The sequence below is a fragment of the Lissotriton vulgaris genome, chromosome 12 (genome assembly GCF_964263255.1).
Source record: "Lissotriton vulgaris chromosome 12, aLisVul1.2, whole genome shotgun sequence".
NCBI classification, from domain to species: domain Eukaryota; kingdom Metazoa; phylum Chordata; class Amphibia; order Caudata; family Salamandridae; genus Lissotriton; species Lissotriton vulgaris.
This window is the reverse complement of record NC_141700.1, coordinates 805,069,359-805,091,985: the sequence shown is the minus strand read 5'-3', so window position 1 is coordinate 805,091,985 and position 22,627 is coordinate 805,069,359. Positions and strand designations below refer to the sequence as shown.

Genomic DNA, 22,627 nt, shown 5'->3' with positions numbered 1-22,627 from the left:
TCACTACTCTGCACTCACTACTCTGCACTCACTACTTTACTCACTACTCTACTCTACTCACCTCACCTCACTACTCTACTCACTACTCTACTCACTACTCTACTCACGACTCACTACTCTGCACTCACTACTTTACTCACTACTCTACTCACCTCACTACTCTACTCACTACTCTACTCACTACTCGCCTCACTACTCTACTCACTACTCACTACTCACTACTCTGCACTCACTAATTTACTCACTACTCTGCACTCACTACTTTACTCACTACTCTACCCTACTCACCTCACTACTCTACTCACTACTCTACTCACTACTCTACTCACGACTCACTACTCTGCACTCACTACTCTACTCACTACTCTACTCTACTCACTACTCTACTCACTACTCTACTCACTACTCGCCTCACTACTCGCCTCACTACTCTACTCACTACTCTACTCCTCTGCACTCACTACTCTACTCACTACTCTGCACTCACTACTTTACTCACTACTCTACTCACCTCACTACTCTACTCACTACTCTACTCACTACTCACTATTCACTACTCTACTCACTACTCTGCACTCACTACTTTACTCACTACTCTGCACTCACTACTTTACTCACTACTCTACTCTACTCACCTCACTACTCTACTCACTACTCACCTCACTACTCTACTCACTACTCTACTCTCTACTCACTACTCTACTCACTACTCTACTCACTACTCTGCACTCACTACTCTGCACTCACTACTCTGCACTCACTACTCTGCACTCACTACTCTGCTCTCACTACTCTGCTCTCACTACTCTACTCACTACTTTACTCACTACTCTACTCTACTCACCTCACTACTCTACTCACTACTCTACTCACTACTCTACTCACTCACTACTCTACTCACTCACTACTCTGCACTCACTACTCTGTACTCACTACTCTGCACTCACTACTCTACTCACTACTCTGCTCTCACTAATCTACTCACTACTCACTACTCTACTCACTAGTCTGCACTCACTACTCTACTCACTACTCTACTAACTACTCTGCACTCACTACTTTACTCACTACTCTACTCTACTCACCTCACTACTCTACTAACTACTCTGCACTCACTACTCTACTCACTACTCTGCTCTCACTACTCTACTCACCACTCACTACTCTACTCACTACTCTGCACTCACTACTCTACTCACTACTCTACTCACTACTCTACTCACTACTCTGCACTCACTACTTTACTCACTACTCTGCACTTACTACTTTACTCACTACTCTACTCTACTCACCTCACTACTCTACTCACTACTCTACTCACTACTCTACTCACTACTCTGCACTCACTACTCTGCACTCACTACTCTGCACTCACTACTCTACTCACTACTCTGCTCTCACTACTCTACTCACTACTCACTACTCTACTCACTACTCTGCTCTCACTACTCTACTCACTACTCTGCACTCACTACTTTACTCACTACTCTACTCTACTCACCTCACTACTCTACTCACTACTCTACTCACTACTCTACTCACTCACTACTCTGCACTCACTACTCTGCACTCACTACTCTGCACTCACTACTCTACTCACTACTCTGCTCTCAGTACTCTACTCACTACTCACTACTCGACTCACTACTCTGCACTCACTACTCTACTCACTACTCACTACTCTACTAACTACTCTGCACTCACTACTTTACTCACTACTCTACTCTACTCACCTCACTACTCTACTCTGCACTCACTACTCTACTCACTACTCTGCTCTCACTACTCTACTCACCACTCACTACTCTACTCACTACTCTACTCACTACTCTGCACTCACTACTCTACTCACTACTCTACTCACTACTCTGCACTCACTACTCTGCACTCACTACTTTACTCACTACTCTACTCTACTCACCTCACTACTCTACTCACTACTCTACTCACTACTCTACTCACTACTCACCTCACTACTCTACTCACTACTCTACTCACTATTCAACTCACTATTCACTACTCAACTCACTACTCGACTCACTACTCTACTCACTACTCTGCACTCACTACTTTACTCACTACTCTACTCTACTCACCTCACTACTCTACTCTACTCACCTCACTACTCTACTCACCTCACTACTCTACTCACTACTCTACTCACTACTCTACTCACTACTCTACTCACTACTCTGCACTCACTACTCACTACTCTGCACTCACTACTCACTACTCTGCACTCACTACTCACTACTCTACTCTGCCCTCACTACTCTGCCCTCACTACTCTGCACTCTGCCCTCACTACTCTGCCCTCACTACTCTGCACTCTGCCCTCACTACTCTGCACTCTGCCCTCACTACTCTGCCCTCACTACTCTGCCCTCACTACTCTGCACTCTGCCCTCACTACTCTGCCCTCACTACTCTGCACTCTGCCCTCACTACTCTGCACTCTGCCCTCACTACTCTGCCCTCACTACTCTGCACTCTGCCCTCACTACTCTGCCCTCATTACTCTGCACTCTGCCCTCACCACTCTGCCCTCACCACTCTGCCCTCACCACTCTGCACTCTGCCCTCACTACTCTGCACTCTGCCCTCACTACTCTGCACTCTGCCCTCAGCACTCTGCCCTCACTACTCTGCACTCTGCCCTCACTACTCTGCCCTCACTACTCTGCCCTCAGCACTCTGCCCTCACTACTCTGCCCTCACTACTCTGCCCTCACCACTCTGCCCTCACCACTCGCCCCTCACCACTCGCCCCTCACTACTCTGCCCTCACTACTCTGCCCTCACCCTCATAAGACCATGCCTTTCACGTCTGCCCTACACGGAAAGAAAACACAAGAAAAGCACGAACGCGCGCCATTCACTGCAGACTGGTGAACGCGCCCACAACATCTGCATTACATTATCGCCGGCACCCTGATAGCTCCTAATTGAAATTAATGCACTGATGTGCGCGTAACCACACACAAAATGCCAACATGGCGACCGACAAATTCCATTAAGCCTATCACGTCAAGGATAATAAAAACACAGCACAGCGAAGACGAATCACTCTGCAGATGCCATAAAACACGGGCGCGCCCTAAGGAATGTGGCAGGAATGTGGCAGCCCGGACCCCTAGAGATACTTTTTTTTTTTATAACATAAGAGCTTGAAGCCCCGCCTCCCCTGCTGACGCAGGGTTGACGGAGGCCGAGCCCTAAAAATTGAATCATTGGAGAGAAAAAAAAAAAAATTCACCCAAAAACGATGATGAAAAAAAAAAAAATGTTGGCCGTTTCCGAGGAAAAAACATTTGTGCAAATTAAAGCCTCAAAATAACGAAGGCAGCGTACAGAAACACCCAGCTGTGGGGGGGCAGTTCCGACGCACAAATCAGCCGTTTTCGGCAAGAAATGCAGCCCAGAAGCAGTCCCTTCGTGTGAAAAGCGCCGCCGAAATCGCAGAGCTCAAGGGGGAGCGGCCATCTTGTTTGCCGCGTTGCGCGCCCTCCTGCTTGTTTTATTTTTAATCCACGAAGCGCCCTCAGGCATGTACGACATCTAGACACTGAAGACGGACTATAGACTCCAATGATGAGCCGGTAAACACAGAAAACGGACATTAGACCCTTTAGCTGCAGTAGACACAGAAGACGGATATTAGACCCTATGAGGAGCCAGTAGATTTAGATTTCAGTGATTTACTTTGCTGGAGAGAAAGGGTCACTCATGGTCATTGAAATGTTACTCATAATTACACAAAAATTATGAAAATGTCACATGGCTATATGGAACCTCGGCAGCTATGGCAGAGACCTATTGGCTTTGCCAGTGCTTGTATTATTTGTAATCCACGAAGCGCCCTCAGACATGGACGACAGATCTAGACACTGAGGACGGACAATAGACTCCCAAGGAGATCCAGTAGGCACAAAAGACAGACTAATCCCAAGCGCCAGTAGAAAAAGAAGACGGACTTTAGAATGCATGAAGCGCCAGTAGACACTGAAGACGAACATTAGCCCCTATGAAAAGCCAGTAGACACTGAAGACGGATTTTGGATCACAAGAGCCAGTAGACACTGAAGACGGACTCCGCTCCGCGTCAGGGCGCCGCGTAGTCCTGCGTCTGTTTCTCTTTCCGTTGGCGCTCGGACATGGACTTGGGACGAGGTGCGATCACGTCGTTCGGCCTCAACTGACAGGTCTTTGCCGGTCCCGCTCGGGGGTCAGGGGGAGCCCCGGGAGACCCCGCGCGGGGGCCGCAGTACAACCCCCCGCTGGGCCTGCTCACCCCCCAGGCGGGGGCCTCGTACGACGGAGGTCCGAGGCTCGGCCTGCAGCAGCCCGGAGGACCCGGCAGCAGAGGGCCGGGGCTGGGCGTGAACCTCCCCGGGGGCCCTTACTCCGGAGGGCCCGGCCTGCAGCCTCACGGGGGCCCTGACTCCGGAGGGCCCGGCCTGCAGCCTCCCGGGGGCCCCAGCAGCAGTGAGCCTGGCTGGTGGCCTCAGCAGGGACCCGGGCCCCGAGCCCCAGAGACCAACCATCATAGCGGACTCTACAGCGGACACGCGGGGATAGAGCCCCAGCTGGGGGCACCGGGGCCTGGCCTGGGCCCTCAGCATCCAGGGCTAGGTCTACCGCAGCCAGGGGGCCACAATAACATAGACCCAGGTGTGAGTTTGCAGATGCCTGTGGTGCACCAGGGCAGGATGTATATCTCATCCCAAAACCAGAACCAGGGATACAAGTCTGGAGGACGAGGGCAGGGTTGGGAATGCCCTCCCATGAGTGTGGGCCATAGCAGAAACCAATCTCCAGCAGGTACCAGTCGCAGCACAGAGTGCTCTCCTGCAGGGATGAACCGCCAGAGAGACACACCAGCTTCTGGGTTGTCGATACCCTTGATTAACCGAACAAAACCGACTCTGCAGCGCTCGCCTGCCCTAAAAGTTGAACCTTTCCCCAGAAACTGTTCAGTGAAAAAAATTAAAAAAGCCCTTCAGGACATGTTTGGAAAGTATGGAAAGATTACTTCAATTCATGTCAACGGAAAGGATGAGCAACGTAATGCCATGGTGTTTTACAAGTTTGTATTTGATCGTGACAGTGCTTTATCAGGAACCCAAGGGACAAGTCTCTTTGGCACGAAAATTGATGTCACTGTGTGGCCATGCAAAAAAAAAAAAAAAAAAAAAATTCAATCACACACAGCTGAAGAAGTCAATAGATTTTTTGCAGAGAAGGGATCAGGGACACTGTTTATTAGCAACACAGCTGAAGAAGTCAATGGATTTTTTGCAGAGAAGGGATCAGGGACACTGTTTATTAGCAACACAGCTGAAGAAGTCAATGGATTTTTTGCAGAGAAGGGATCAGGGACACTGTTTATTAGCAATTTGAATAAGAATGTTTTTCGGACTAACATCTATCATTACTGCAATAGGTTTGGTGAGATATTGTATATTGAGGTCCAAAAATTGCCCGGGCTTTACAACTATGGTGTTGTGCAGTTTAACGACGAAGCCAGTGTTAATAAGGCCATTAGTGAAATGAATGGACTCTTCCTTTCCCGGAGTATGCTCAAGGAAAAGTTTGGGGATAGTTTTTCTTCACACTGCATTTTTGTCTATGGTCTTAGTAAGACCAATTTCACACCTTCATCTTTAGTTCACCATTTTAGTCAGTTTGGAAATTTGATGAAAGTATTGTTTAATTCCTCAAGTAGCAGAGCCATGGTTTTCTTCGACGACCTCTCAAGTGCAGAAAAAGCCATACATGAAATCAGAGAAAAGTCTGGTGGTAATTTCCTTAAGGGAGATTACGCAATTCTTAAATCTTTGGCAAGATTTCACAGTTCCATGGAAATGCGTTGGTTTGGAAAGCAGAGTGAATCTGGAACTGATGTTTTAGCAAAAGAGAACGAGACCCAGATATTAGTAGACAATAGTGAGGAGCAGCAGAAAGACCTTTTGACTGGGACTGGTGAGGAGGAAGAGGCAGACATGTTAGCAGAAGCTAGTGAGGAGGAGGAGGAGGAGGAGGCAGACATGTTAGCTGAAGTCAGTGAGAAGATGGAAGTTTTAGATGAGGTTGGTGAAGAGCAGGAGGAGGTGTCTCCATTGTTAGATTGGAATGAGAAGTTAGAGGCTTCATCAGACTCTGGTGAGGAGGCAGCAGAGGCGTTACCTGAAGCGGATGAGATAAGTATGCCCACATTTGCAGAAGTGGTTCAGAAGAACCCACCCAGTGAAAGAAATAGTACATTCTTGATTCCAGGGATAGGGCACGGAAAGTAATCCAAGTAAGCAAATAAAATTAACGAATGACCATAGAATTCGTATTGGTTGGATTTGGGTGGTCTCATATTTTTTATTTGTTTCATTTCCTACATGTTAGTTACTAGAACTGATTTGTGAGTAGTGAAATCCTGTTTTTGTTGTTGTTGCATAAATTAAAAAAGAATTGCAACATTATTAGTGTTTGAAGTAAGTTCTTAAGGCATTGTTTTTCAAATGAGTTCTTTGTTTCAATGAGCTAATTTTGTTGCTATAACATATCTACTAAATTCCCATCCAGCATGGGCTATTTAGCACTGCAACACTTGTCTCAGTAGATATTTGCATGCTGAAGACATGAAGGGCAAACACCAACTGTTAATTTATTGTGTTGCTTTGTTAAGAACAAACCCAACTGTAGTGTGTGAGAGCAGGATAATTGGTGCGGTTTACTTAAAAGTAGTTTGTTCATTATGTGAAGCATTTCACACAGATAAAAAAAGGGCCAAAACTAGGATAGACAAATGTCTTTTCTAATCAAATACTAAAGATTTTGGAACATAATCTGTGATGATATGATAGTGAAACTGTTTTGGGTGGATAAATGCAAACAAAGAGGAAGGTTTGCGAATAATACATAAAGATAATCTTAGTTTAAGGGATCCGAGGACTATAGAAAAATTGATGAAACTTGAGGCACATTAACGTTGCAGAAGGAAAGGAAATGCACTTTAATATTGAGTAGGCACACTCAGTGGCTTTTAACGCATGCCATTACAATGCAGTTGTTACAAGGACCACGTTGTAACAAGGTAAATTTGCCTTCAAGGGAATTTATTCAATCTATATTTTGGTTAGTTGAAGTTGTTCTGAAAAGGACCAGTCACTTGTCCTTAAAGTGAATATATCAACAATTTGCTAGTTTGAAAAAAGAGCATTGCATCAACATATAACATGTAAACATATAAAACAAAGACACAAGGTGTATACGAAAAAATATATCTTTATCAAATAGCTCAGTCAAAGAAATCAACTACATATACAGATCAATAAACAAATAAAAATTAGGACTGTAGGTACACACATAAGTAAATTACAAGGTGACACAACAGAACCTAGAAAGACACCTATCCCAAATCACATTGAGTAAAACAAAGAAAGGGATAAGGTGTATAGTCGACGTTTCGGTTTCTTAGGCGTTAGTTTGCTGAAACCATCTCCAGGACTGTTATTAAATTGTGGTCTGTATAGAGATATTGTTATCTGTTTATAAAATATCGTGACTGCATCCCATGGATGACTTTGGATCGAACTGTCTTTTAAAATCTATTAGTTGTGAGACAAGGGGCTTCACGTGATAATTCAAACTGTAGATGAGATATTCCTCATAGATATTCCTCATAGAACTCAGAAATTACAGAAGGACACGAAACATCCCGTGTGTGTAAAATTGGATCTTGTCAATCACGGGTATCAGAATCAAACAAATGAATATGAAATGAAGTCGGTAATACGTAGAGCAGTTAATAATCCTGCGCCACCTAGTACTCGGACAGAGTAGAGTTTAAGAACGTCTCGTCTGTACGCGGGTTCGATTGGGACGAGTTTGATTCTGATACCGGTGATTGACAAGATCCAATTTTACAATTTTAATAGATTTTAAAAGACAGTTCGATCCAAAGTCATCCATGGGATGCAGTCACGATATTTTATAAACAGATAACAATATCTCTATACAGACCACAATTTAATAACAGTCCTGGAGATGGTTTCAGCAAACTAACGCCTAAGAAACCGAAACGTCGACTATACACCTTATCCCTTTCTTTGTTTTACTCAATGTGATTTGGGATAGGTGTCTTTCTAGGTTCTGTTGTGTCACCTTGTATTTATTTATTTATTTAGAGTTTTCTATAGCGCGAACTTGAACCGATTAGGTTATCAGAGCGCTTTACATAGCACCAGTTCCGTTACATGTTATCACAGCAGTTTACATAGAATCAGTTACGTTGCACATTTCAGGATCTTGAACCGATTAGGTTATCAAAGCGCTTTACATAAGACAGCATTCGATGTCCAGTGCCCTCCTCCGCCGTGTAGCGGGGGACCACTTCCAGCCCTCCGAAGTCGTCGAGCTGTCGGGACTAGGCTCCTGGAATTTCAGCTGCCCCTTTACAACTAATTTGTTTGAAGTCATGACGGATACACATGGATATACTCTAAGAGTCACATCAACTGTATATACTAGTGATTAGAGTTATCTCTATATACATAGGGAGGGGATAAGACTGGTTTTAAAGTCACATCACCAAGGGAGGGACAGAGAAGGGCAGGAAAGTGAGACAAACCAGAGAGGGAGGCCGATAGTCACATGTAGGCATCAGGAGAGACAATAGAGAGGTCACTAGGACAGAGAGGGGGAGGTGAGAGATCGCTAAAAAGGTGGAGTAGAAAGGTAGAAGAAGAAGTGAGTCATAGAGAGAAAATGGCGGGGAACACAGAGGTCCAAGTCTGAAAGTCCAGGAAGAGTGCTGCAAGTCCGGGGGGAGAAAGGCAGTCCAAAGCAACGGTTGGGTGATTACCCTCGTGTGTTAATTATGTCCTTGCTGCAGAGAGAGAAAATCCCTTTAGGTTTGTCCCTGGAAGCGCGTGGTCCGCTGCTCACCTCTGTCCCGATGGTGCTGTACACCCCCAGATATCCAGGATCGGCTCCGTCGGCCGTTTTCAACAATGGACGCCATATTGGAGTCAGGCGATTGTTGCCGATCGGGGGCTACACACAACACACTGCAGCTGGTGAACCAGGAGATCCGGCATGTTGCAGGACCACAGGGCAAAACGGAAGTGGCAGAGGCCCCCAAAGCGGCAGCCGGACGGGAGGCAGCCCCGACAGCCTGAGAGAGGGCCGCAGGATAGGCAGGAGGCTGGGGAGAAGTAGGGGCTGTCTCCCAGAATATTGCTTTGCCTGTTTGCAGAGGCTCTATGCTAACTTCCACCGAGCATGGTTTTCGCCGTACATACAGAACCCTGTTGGATGGCGTGGGCAGCCCGCTGGATGCGCGTTGGTTGCTATGCCAATATTGGTACACCTCTTATGGCAGCCCACGGTCGCATATTGCTACCACGCACAGGGGGATACGACCGATGTTACTGTCGTCCCGACCTTCCCCGCGCATTGTCCAACATCGCCACATTGACACTGCTCGATCACGTCCCTAATGGCTGCTAACCCTCAGTTCGCTCCACAGCAGCACCGCAATGTCTCTTGTGTTTCTAGCATGCGTGCCTGAGTAAGCCGCCGCCGTACTCCGTGGTTCCTTGTGGGCAGACACACAGTCGATAGTCGCAGGCGCCCCAGAGAAAGGTTTGACCCGGGTGCTGGGCTTGCCGGCAGTTGCAGATCAACGTTGTCGCTAGTTTAGTGCAAGAGAGCCACACATTTAATGTCCGTACATTGCCATGGAGCTCTTTACTTTTGTGCGTTTCACGCTGGCCGCCATCTTGCGCTCCGTGGAACGCATATCGCAATTTACTCACGGTCCGTTGTCTGTTAGGTCTGCACACGATTTTCCGCGCCACATTATTGGCGGACACCTCTTGTATCCTCCCTGATGACCAGAGGGCGCAGATATTGCCCATGGGGTGCTCGTTTGGTCCGTTACTTCATAACGCGGTCACCGCCATTTTGGGAGGTCGTCCGAGGTCCGCTCCGTCCACCTCCGTTTTTGCTTATTCAGGCAGTTCCAGACCTCGGAAACACCCGCCGGGAGGTCCCGACATGTTCCGACGACCTATGTAGCAAAGTCCGTCCGTTTTAGGGTCATTGGCAGCCCGCTATCAGTCACAGCAGTCTCCCGTCCGGCGGAGCTGTCTCAGGAGCCACCAACGGGCTTTAAGCCCCGCCCGCCTCTTTTACTTATGTGTGTACCTACAGTCCTAATTTTTATTTGTTTATTGATCTGTATATGTAGTTGATTTCTTTGACTGAGCTATTTGATAAAGATATATTTTTTCGTATACACCTTGTGTCTTTGTTTTATATGTTTACATGTTATATGTTGATGCAATGCTCTTTTTTCAAACTAGCAAATTGTTGATATATTCACTTTAAGGACAAGTGACTGGTCCTTTTCAGAACAACTTCAACTAACCAAAATATAGATTGAATAAATTCCCTTGAAGGCAAATTTACCTTTTCAACTTTATTACCCAAGCCCTCAAGGGTATTTCGGATTGCTCACTTCTTCTAAAATTCACGTTGTAACAAAGCATGCCATTACAACGCAAGTCGGAACAGCGACATCCTCTGGGGTGGCGCTGGATGTTGAAATATTATAATGTACTATTCCAACTCCAGTCTGTGCAACAGTAGTTGCAAAAGTTGTTATTTCGACTTATGTTGTAATGGCATGTTTTGTAACGACTGCGTTGCAATGGCACGCGTTGTTCCACATTCGTGGTAAACAATGTTTACCTTCAAGCTCACATCCTCCATCTCCTCACCCTCCACAAAGACAACACATTAAATTGACATGCGACACCGAAGATCTCTACGTCGAAGACAAGCCGCAGTACTTCCACAATAGAGAATTAAGCGGGGCAGCTCTTGGCAGTGTAAATAGGTTCTTCTAGCTGAGCATACAAGTCCATGCCAGTGCACTATTGCTTCGGGGTCGGTGGAGACTGTTGTTTCCAAATGCAAGCAGTGTCTCTTTGCAACTAATCTTGCTAGTCCAGTCATCCTTTGATCACCACAGGACCCCTCCCAACCTGTCCATTACCCCCAGCAATGCTACTTTGAGTTGTAATTGCAAGGGAAAACACAAGATCGTTGGAGGGGTGGAGCCCACACTAGACCAGTATGGTATAATCCTGGGAGATTTCCATGTCATGTGGAAGAAGTCTCCCTCTTTGGCATGGCACAGATTGCAGCCGATATTAGTAAGAAGTAACCCAAAACCCAATCGCTGGGGGGGTCAGCTAAGTAAGATGGAGATAATGGAATTGGATTAGTCTGAGTTGGAGGATAACACCAGCTCCCTAGGAGTCCTACAAGCCTCACGCCACGCCACTCCACATCGTCCAGCTCACCAACCCATCCCTCCCCCCTGTGATGCAATTGGTCCAACAACCTGAGTGCATTATCCACCAGGGCTCGATATAGTTGGGAAATCCAATCTTTGCCCAAGTCTCCCGAGGAGCAGGTGGGCCTCAAGGGGATTGAAGTCTGGGAGATCATGTAGCTCTGCAGTGTAAGGGGAAAGGGACTTATTTGGAGGTGGCGAAACTGGGAGGTGGAAAGTGAGAAGTACGTTTGAAGGTCACTAAAATTATATATTTGTGACTGTGCCAAATATCAGCCAGAGTAGTGATGATAATCTGATACCAGCGAGACAGTAACTCAAGTCGTGTTCAGTGTGTTAACCAGCGGCCTCGCCACTGGGTGGTCATCCCCATGAGGCACCTGTTCCAACCTGTAAAACTAAGAGCCGCTCTCCATACCATAAAGACCACTCATTTGAACACTGGAAGGGAAAGAGGAAGCTGGAACCCTTACATATTGTCCATCACACCATTGAGGGCCGTTTCAACGGATAAGCCGGGTCGCTCCAACCACCCGTCAGCCAGTCGTTAATAATTAGAAGCTGGGAGGCCCAATAATACAGGTGGATGTTCACTGCCCAATCCCACCCTCATACACTGATCAGCAAGTGCCCTGTATAGTCGAGGAGGATGTCAACGCTAGAGGAAGAAATAAAAGAGCAATGACACGTCTTTGAACCATAGGTTTAGAATATGAAGCGGGAAATTTTGCAGTACATAAAATAAACTAGGTAGGACCATTATTTTAATCATTGCTACTCTACTGAGGAGATTTAATGGAAGGTGGCGCCACATGCAGTTTGTGAATTTATAAAGCCAAACTATAGCTAAGAAGTGTGTCTTGACGGTTAGGATTTAAACCTTGCTTCATCAGGGCAGAATAATAGGCTGTTATTATTTAGAAGTAATACATTTCATGATAAACCTTTGTCGTTGGAATTTTTAGTGCTTCACAGAAAAAGGCTGTATAATAGGCAGCATAGAACTGCACTTGTTGAATGTGTCTTGAATTCGTGGTATACTTGTAATGATGAGGGGGTCGGCAAGAAGGATAAATGCTGTGTCAACATTTTGAGACCTGCATGCATGTTAAACATGTAATGTAATGGTCTGCATCCATTATGCAGACCCCCCAGGATATAGCGGCATGGATTAGCAAATTTAGCGGCACAAAAATGGAAATTTAGCGGCACAAAAATGGAAATTTAGCGGCACAAATATGGAAATTTAGCGGCAATTTTGCGGCATTTCTTGTAGCCATTTTTCCTACAACAAACACAGATATCTTAGTTTTTTTAAGTTATTTAACAACATGAAGCTATGTATATTTAGTTTCTTTACAATGTAGACACTTTGGGGCAGATTTGCAAGCCCCTTGCGCTGCTTTTACGCCCCCGTTGCGTCACTTTTGTGACGCAGCGGCGGCGCAAAAGATGCACCATGGTGCGGGGTATTTACTACGTGACGCATATCCGAGATGCGTCACGTTGCAGAGCCCTGCACCAGAAGAGGCGTACCATTGCAGGTCAGTTTGTGTCTTGCAATAGCCTTAGAGCTTGGTGCCACTGTACCTGCTGCACTAATGATGGCTATACCTATCGCCCATTTTATTAGTAAGCACGTTAAATAGTACAGTGTATTTTGAACACGAACTGTTATCCCACCGGATGCCCGTTCGACAGACCTAACCACTAGAGAAAGAGCAGTCAAAACCGCCAAGTGGTCACTTGTTAAACAGTAGCGAACTGCATGTTGGTACTTGTAGTTTCGTTGCAAAATGTCAGCCTGCAAATCGTCTCCGATTTAAAAGCGGGGACTGGTTGAAGTTGACACCCATGACATGGGGCCACTTGACGCCCGTGTTAAATTTCTCGCCTCTAGGATTTTTCCCATGGCTCACTCCCAGGGAGAAATGGTCTGCAATAGGTGAGCTCAACCCTCTGACTTCATCCCTTGTCCAGCGCGCCTCTGCAGATACCCCGTCCCGTGTGAGCCTCAGCTCTCTCGGCTGAGTGGTTCTGTCTGTTTATCTTGAGGGACAGACATCTCTGCACGGCGCTCCGTCTCCAAGCCAGCGAATAGGGTGACCAACTGGCATTGGTGCAAATTCAGGACGGTGAGTGTAAAAATTCAGGACAAAGGGTCAAAATTCAGGACCCAAATTCAGGACAGGAGCTCAAAATTCAGGACAAAACTTCAGGACAATAGGTACGTTTTACAGACACATCAGAGGTCGCGCAATAGTATATAAGTAAGCCCAGCCATTTCCAAACATATTCAACTGTTTGCAAACCTATCCATCATGTATCCTTCCATCTATAATTTCACTCATCCATCCCTTCATCCATCCCCTCATCCATCCTTTCACTCATCTCCATTATCCATCCACCCTTTCACCCTATCCATCTGTACACTTATCATCCACTCTTCATCCCATCCATCCATTCACTCATCCATTCAGCCATTTACCCTTTTACCAATCCAGCCATCCTTTCACTTACTAATCCTTCCACCCATCCACTATTTTAGTCATCCATCCATCCTCCCTTTCTCTCTCCATCGACCCTTTCACTTAGCCATCCTTCCACCCACCCATCATCCATCCATCCATCTGTCCATCCCCTCATCACCCATCCATCCTTTTCCCTCATCACCCATCCATCCTTTTCCCTCATCACCCATCCATCCTTTTCCCTCATCATCCATCCATCCTTCCCCTCATCATCCATCCATCCTTTCACCCGCCCCTTCATCATCCATCCATTCCCTCATCATCCATCCATTCCCTCATCATCCATCCATCCACCCTTCCCCTCATCATCCATCCTTTCACCCACCCCCTCATCAACCATCCATCCAGCCATCCCTTCATCATCCATCCATCCTTTCACCCACCCATCCATCCCCTCTATCCATCCTCTCATCCATCCTTCCCCTCATCCATCCATCCTTCCTCTCATCCATCCTTCATCTCATCCATCCATCCTTCCCCTCATCCATCCTTCCTTTCATCCATCATCCATCCTCCCCCCTCACCCATCCATCAATCCATCCATCTCCTCATCCATCCATCCATCCTTCCCCTCCATCCATCCATCCTTCCCCTCCATCCATCCACCCTTCCCCTCATCCATCCTTCCCCTCCATCCATCCATCCATCTCCTCATCCATCATCCTTCCCCTCATCCATCTTTTCCATCATCCAGCTACCCTTCCACCCATACATCCAGCTATTTACATTTTGTCTCCATCCTTCCCCTCTCATCAATCCATCCATCCTCTCTCATAATCCATTTATTCAATCTTTCATTCATCCATTCACCCTTTCACTAATTTATCCAGACATTCACCCATCCCTTCACTTACTTACTCGCCGACCTTTCCATATTAATTTTGAGCTGAGCCCTTTTGAGAAGAGGCCCATCAAGAACTTCACCCTCGCTGCAGGGGCCGTTCCAGGACTGGGACAGAAGCCACCCAGGGCGGAGACAGGATCCACCACAGGGGGGGACAAGAGCCATCACAGGTGTAGGTGGACTGGAGCCACAACATGGGGGGACAGGAGCCGTCACAGGCGGGGGGGGTGGACTGGAGCCACCACATGGGGGGACAGGAGCCATCACTGAGGGGAGGGCAGGAGCATCACAGGAGAGGAAACAGGATCCACCAGGGTGGGCACAGGGGTGGGCATGCAGTATTCTAGTATCATCTTGTGCTCCTCGCCCCCTCCTGCACAAGACAACGAGAAGACAGGCTCTCTGTCCAAAATGCCACCCCCCACTGTGATGTACAGTACTTACAGGAGATACTCTAAGAGAACTGATTGAACTGATTGTCCTCCATACTCTGTTAATCAGTGTGGGTGCGATTGTGCCATTTCTGTATTCTCTTAAATTATAGACTGCATGTTTGAAGAACCGAGGTTTGCTAACAATTTAGTGACCGTAATTAGGCTCCGTGAAGAGAACCATGTGCTGCCTTGGTGTAATCAGGGGTGTAATCTGGCGAGTCTCGGATGTTTGGAGCCCTGGGTAGAAATGGAATGTGTGAGCCCCCCTCTAAATAGCAGAGACATGACACATTCAGGGCTGTTTGCATGTGAATAGATGTCGCAGCTCCTGAACCTGCAGCCCCTCCCTCTCAGTCACCTTCGAAGCACCTCTTAACAGGTCATCAAGGGCGGCAGGTGTGAGGGTTGCCATCCCGCTGTGAAGCTTTAATGGTGCTGAGTATCTGCCACATAAACCAGACCCCCAGAATATAGCGAAAAATGTCGCGATTTCTACAAAAATGCCGATTTCGCAGGTATTTTTGTAAAAATAGCGGCATTTTTTAAAAAGTGCCAATTTCGCGGCAAATCGCGAAATCGCGATATCCTGGAGGGTCTGATTATAGATATCTCTGGTGATTATAGTGTTTCGGAATGAGACCTCTAACGGAGTGTCAGTTTGGAGTCTTCCTGTATGGTATGATGTTCAAAACTTGTTAAATACCACCTTCCAATGATATGTTATAGATGTATTTACAAAAAAACTTGTGTCCTTAATGGTAGCATAAACTAATGATGTAATGTAGATGTTACTAAGATAGGACTTTTTTCTCTGTTTGAATCAGTACCCAATACTATTGGTATCCCTGGTGGTTGAGTAGGGCTTCTGTGAATTTTAGATAAAAAATACATGACTGACACCTTGATATTCATGTTATTAAAGTACTATATTAATGTTTTCTAAGAAGCTGTTGGTCTTTCCAATTGGCAAGTATTTCCTTTAGTTTACTTTCAAGTTTGAGTTCTGAAATGGACACATGTCTGTAGCACAACAAGTCCTTCATTTGATTGAGGGCTTCTCTAGTCTAAGCTGCATAGTTCTAAACAGCTATGGCCTCCCCTGTATCTTCAGCTCTGATGACTATGTTCACTTCTTCTGTCAAAAATATTATTGATATGGTTTGGTCCTATGTCAAGTTAGGAGTGTTTCTGTCAAAAGTTAGGTCATCGAAATCTTTAACATGCAGCGCTGCAAGATGTTAATTACATCTTTATTAGGTAGTTTTATGAAGAAAGTGGATTGAGGTTTTGAACAGCTTTCAGAGATATGATCTGTTGCGATACTGAGCCTGAATGGTATGTCCTACAGAATTATTTTATCAGAGTAATCTCAGGAAATGTCTGTCTGGGTATCGTCAAGCTCTTGAATTGTTGAATGTGATGTTTCATTTGGAACTCATTGTTCTGTGGGGTGGCCATCTTAGACATTTGTTCTTCGGTTTCAAATGCCTAATCAATTTAAATCAATTTTAACTTAAAAAAAGAAATTTGTGCGTTCAGAAGGTACAAGGGTAAGCCCTTTGAGTAGTTTTTTCTGCTTGTAACTGTCTATTTAATAGATTGTACACTGTGATTAGTTGCTTTTCTGTTTCTTTTTGTAATTCAGTGATATCTTTATTTTTTCTCTATTGCATTTGTCTTCTTTCTTCCTTCTTGTGGTTTTGTCTCTGTTGTCTTTCTTTTTCTTGATTGTGGTCTTCTGTGCGTCTTTTGTTTGATGCAAGTTTCTGTAAAAAAAAGTCTCTGAATGTGTCTACATTACATGAATTGGGTAAAGGTTTGAAGGGATTCTACCACAAAGAGGTTTAGCAGTTGATCCTTATCTGGGGTTCCTTCCACTTCTTGATTTTTGTTTTTATTGTCCGGTTTACAGAAGAAAATTTAGAGCTACATTGAGACAATGGGAAGAGAGAAATTTGGTGGCTCTGTATACAATATGTAGACAAGCGAGAAGCTAACATGTATGCAGATGTTTTGTCTGGTCTTTGATTGAGAAGTAATAGGATACTGGGCCAGGGCCTTGTTCAAGGATTGAAACATTAAATAAAAGAGAATATACATATCCCACTGCAGGTTAACACCTCACTATAGTATATTGTGTCAATTAGGCTGGCTTTAATAAGCAGATGGGGTTGTTTGACTTACCTTATCTACTTAACTTGGAAACGCAACACTGAGAGTATTTTTACAATCCAATAAGGGGAAGATATTTTCAGCCTTTCTTAAAAATATTTGTGTGATTTTACCTCTTACTTTGGAAGGAAGTTCCATATATTTGAGGCTGAACTAAAGAGGATGGTGTTCTGTGTGTAAGAAATTTGGGTTATTAGTTGAGGTAGTTAAGTACCCACCTCAAGTAATAATCTCAGTCCTCTGAGTGAACGACTAAAGTAAACCTGAGTTCAACCCCTGGTAGCTTTGGCACAGAGCAGACCGGCTTAACTTTGAGGCAATGTGTAAAGTATTTGTGCAGTACTTAAATAGCAATAACGTTGAAATGCAAAACAACAAAAAGCCCAAAACAAATTAGAAAAATAGATTAAAATGTAATCAAATAACAAACATCCAGTAGTGGGAACCGGAGATATGAATTTTTCCAGTTTTAAGTAGAAATTGTGCCCAGAAGCACACAATGCCAGTGATAGTCAAGGGTTGTGGTCGAATGGGAACTAGGCGCAATTTGATGCAGACTTCGATGGAGTGCATGCCAGATACCCTAACCAAGATCATCCTAGTCCAAGATTATATTTTCTAACTTTGGCGCTTTAAGTCTGAATCCACCTCAGGAGTACACTTATAATATAAATAAAGATGCTGCTCTGTGGAAACCAGCTTTTCCCCCACCATGGTGTGGTTGGCAGGTTACCCTCAGAGCAGTGACAGGGATTCCATTCTCTGTGATCTGGCTAAGTGACTACTCCCACTGCCAGGGACTACCAGCTTACTGTCTGGGTCCACCTCCCACTGAAGGGACACTAGTACATGCTCTACTCTCTTCTCCTATGGACATACCCCTCCCTCAACAAGGCTCTGTGGAGTGTTCCCCTGTGGGTGATTTCCTGGGACAGGCAGAGTCTCCCGCTTGCACCCTTACTAATTAGTCAAAACCCCTAGATGGGAAAAATGTCACCCTGGCTGCCTCCCATTAGAACCTCTTACTTCGACCACAAAAGGTTTATGGGAATCCTTTCCCTCCAAACTCTTTTGGGCCCTTTTGAGAACTTCTCTGTTTTATCCAGGACCCCCTCCTCCCCTTCTGCTGAGGGGGACCTGAACCACACTTCTTGGGGTCACGCCCACTCACTTTTTTTGTAGACCCTAGTGCTGATCCAGAGATTTGCTTCCTTCTCAACCTCTCCGGGTACAGCGAGAAAAAGGTGTGAAGAAGGTAAGGAAAAGAAGCTGGTAGTTTTCGAAATTCGAAACCACTGAGAAAAAAGTAAAACCGAGTTAAAAAAAATCCAGCATGTCGTAGTTCAATTTAGGCCAACGGAGGAAAGATGGTTCTTTTGTGGCAAAACGAGAGGGAAACAGACTTCTTCTCCCCATCGTTACACAAATCCGATGGACAGGAGGATCACCTAATCCATTAAAGTTTGCGAACAGAAAAATGCATTTCCTTCCAACAAAGCATTGTCATCAGGAGCGGAAAAACTAGAAGCCATCCAATTAAGTAAATTAAAGGAGCAATCGTTCCTCATAGATCGGTGCACCCAGAAGATTGAGCAGCAAACTTGGGTGATATTCAATGTAACTATGTTGCAGGAAGCGCTGTGCAGCTGCACTGGTGTCCCATTCATCCAGGAAGCCAAGAAAAGCTGCACGTGTGAATAGATCGTCCCCCACACAAGTCATGTCATGGGTCTCTAATGTACTCAATAACCGACCCTAATCAGGGTTCGGACACCACGTGTTTGAGAGGCAGAAATCCAGTGCCCAAGAGAAGAGACAGCTCTTGCAGTGTAGAACAGGCTGTACGCATGTGAAGTAGGCATAGCGAGGTGAGGTGGGCAGGTTGGCTTCATTGGAAGTTTTGGACCACAGGCTCACCTTGGACCGAGGCGGCAACGGGTCAGGAGAAGCAGGTCTGCCCGGCACTGGGACGACGGCACGGAAGGCTTAACTCGCAGCATTAGTGGAGGCCACCATGGAGGAAACGGAGAACTGCCTGAGCCCCGCGGCCCAGGACCTGGTAAGGAAGGACGTTGTCACCTGGGAGAATGCGAGGGGCCTGTGAGCAGGCTGCTCTTACATTATCAAGTGTGACTAGTGCTTCTCTGAGGAGAGGCCACAGCCCCTGGGTAAGCCCCCACTAAGAATAAAGTCTCCCCTACTGCAGGTGGTGTTGTTGAAGCTGTTTCCCTGCAGGTTGTCTCTCTATAAGTATTATTGAGACTATCCTTCCAGTAGTGCTGCAGGTGTATATTGTGCAGTGCTGTGGGTCAATATTGTGTAGTGTTGTGTGCACTTCCTGTAGTGTTGCTGAGGCTGTCTGTCCTGCAGTGCAATGAATGTCAGTCCTGTAGTATACTGAAGTTGTCTCATTTGTAGTATTACAGAGTCCTGAGTGTCTCTCTTCCTTAGTGAGGCCGACTCTCCTTTAGTGTTGAGTTCCCCTGCCTGTTGCTCCTGTGTTTCCGGCTCCATTGGGGCTCTTCAGTTGAGCTGAGGACATACTTGTGCAGTGCTAAAGGGGCGCTTCTTTTTATCGCTGCTGAGGTTGTCACGCCTACTGCTGCTGAGGACACGCTTCTAGTGCTGCGGGCGTCCCTCCCGTGGCGCCAAGTATGACCCTTCTGCTGCACTAGGTGATCTCATGTGAGGTTGTTAGGGTGACTGTACTGTAATGCTGGGGCAGAGGGGTGTAATATAGGGCGGGCCGGGGTAGTTTTTCTTGAATTTCATTTGCAAGGCTGTGCAGTGCCCCACGTCATCTGCCACTTCGCCACTGCCCTTGTTTTTATCGCAGTGTTTGCTTCATGCGGATTGCAGTCTAGTTTTCCCGTTTAGAACTAGAGGTTTTGAAATCCCAACGTGTTGCAGGCAAGACACACTCTCTCCTAACCCTCTGCAAAAGAAATTATAGCACATGCGCTGGCATTTGCAATGCAATAGGCCGTCTCGTATTTGCGAGAGTTTAAGCTATTGGCATTGCCAATGACAATGCCTTTTATTTATCTTTTTTTAAAACAACATAAATAAAAAGCATTGTCATTTACAGTGCTAATAGCTCAAACTCTCGTAAATGCGAGACCTATTGCATTGCAAATACTTGTTCTAAATTGGGCTGATCAAGTTGTCGCAGCCGAAGCGCTGCTTCCATTTGTGAAATCTTCCAAATGTCATTGTAGGTGGCATATATAAACCTTTTGGACCTTGGATTACGAGGGCCTTTCAAAAGTCAGCCCAGTCTATATCATCAGACAGAAGTGAAAGGTGCATTTTCACAGTGGACAATGTGGAAGTTTGTAGCCACTGCTGGCCTAGTTTTCCTACAGAGTATGTAGTGACATAGTGATCTACAGAATATCTAGGGTCCGGACGTGTTAACGTGAGACCAGGAGTGATATTATAAAAGCGTAATTGGCAAGGTTTGTAAGTTAGGGGCCAAATTAACCAACCCATTGGACCAATACCAGAAATGTAATTGGACTTGTTTGCAAGCATAGCTTGTAAGTCGACTATGGAGTAGTTCGTAAAAGTGTTCCAATTGCAATAATTAGCAAGGGATGGAACTGATGGTGTCTTAAAATTTTGAACGGAAGCCAAACCGAGGCAAGATGTCTGGTAAATGGAATTATTAAAAAATAAAATTTGATTAAGAATGAGGCAGGCACGATGTAAGGCATCAGAGCCGCTAACTTGCCAATTCCGTGAACCCCAAACCGGTTTTAGGTCAGCGGTGTCTTTCCAGTGGTCATAACCTTTTTCGGCCAACTCATTTCGAAAAGAAGTGTTGTAAATCAATTTAGTACGAGTGAGCTTCAAATTAGTAGACACAGATATCGATAATTTAAAGAAGTAAGAGCCAGGATTTGCAGGGTTATAATCAGTAAAATATGTATCACAATGTCACAGCAATGGTAGTTTTGGTTTTGACAATCGTACATCAAATTCAACAAAAGATTTTCTGATTTTCTTATTTCAAAAGATTTTATATTTTCAAAGTTAAGGTGCCCCTCAAGGTAGCAATAACCTCCCACTACCACGGATGTTGGCTCAACGAGTGTTCCTGGAGCACTGGTTATTAGATACTTTTAACAATGGTTGTACCTCGGCACTCAAATATTTAATACCATACACATTTTTGGGATAGTTATTCAATCATGGCCCGCTTAAGGCACCCTGACTTTATAGTGATTTTCAATGTTTCATATTACAGATATAGAAATATAAACAGTACATATATTATTACAAGAAAAGAGAACATCAAATCATTGTATTGACTGTGTAATTTAATATCTTATCAGTATTGAAGCTCTTTCCATTTTTTTCTCTCTATACAGTTCATGCTGACGAAGTACAATATGCATACTTAGTGATTTAGTACAGGATATTAGTGAACAACAATATTTCTGAAAGGTTCTTCACTTTGAGCAGGAAGAGTTGAAAAAGGCAGCAGACACGTGTTTCGTTACTGGACGTAACTTTCTCAAGGCTGCAACCTTTTTTTCCATATCCCTAACAAAAAAACGGATCTGTTATCGCTGAGGTTCCGAGATAAATGGGTTCCCAAACCTTGTGTATTCTATATGTAGATTCTTGGTCAGAACAAAGCGATCGAATACGCCCACAATTTAGGTGCATTCAGGTCTTGTTGCTAATATTCAAATTTCTGATCCTTATTTTAGGAACCCAGGTCGGTGATCATTCCATTAAATGATCCTGCAGGCAAGATACAATGATTCTCTTGGCCCCTTCTGAGGTAGTGCAAAGAAAGAAGTTTGGTCGATCTTTGAACTAAGGATTTCGCTGGTGTGCTAACGAGGCCAATAAGTGCCTAAGGAAGAACGTCGTTTTTCGTTGCAGAAGGGGCTTTGATAGGTCCTTTCGGTGCAACAGCGTGTACAGCAACTCGTGGGCGATACTGTCTGGTGTGTGAGAGTAAAATATGTATACTTCTTCATTAGTGTTTGAGAACTCCCCTGTACGGGAGTAGGACAGTGTTCCCATTGGGTATAATTAAACACAGGTTGCACATTTTTTGTGTTGTTAAAAAAATTATGTCCATAGTGCTGGAAGCAAAAAAAATCTTCGTAGTTGGCCGAATTCAAATACAAATCTTCAGTTTTAAATGTGGCATAATATTTCAAATCATTAAACAATGCATGAACAGCTTTAACATCCCAGTCATCAGTATGTATGTCTGTAGAAACCACATCACATAGTGAAACACGAAATAAATACGTAACTCCAATTT

At 45.1% G+C, this 22,627-nt stretch overlaps 1 protein-coding gene across 2 annotated transcripts in view; it reads left to right on the top strand.

Moving 5' to 3' along the window:
- The first annotated feature begins 4,055 nt into the window (after positions 1-4,055).
- The window catches only part of LOC147678804 (uncharacterized), a 111,394-nt gene continuing 92,822 nt past the window's right edge, over positions 4,056-22,627 (top strand). Inside the window, exons 1-3 of one of the 2 annotated variants that reach the window (XM_086946260.1) lie at positions 4,128-4,252; positions 4,299-4,425; positions 4,465-6,473. In XM_086946260.1, the coding sequence (XP_086802386.1) occupies positions 4,686-6,296 (1,611 nt within the window). In that variant the 5' untranslated portion in view covers positions 4,128-4,252; positions 4,299-4,425; positions 4,465-4,685 and the 3' untranslated portion in view covers positions 6,297-6,473. Of the gene's footprint in view, positions 4,253-4,298; positions 4,426-4,464; positions 6,474-22,627 lie in introns of those variants that run through there. The other variant, XM_086946259.1, reaches the window with a different exon arrangement.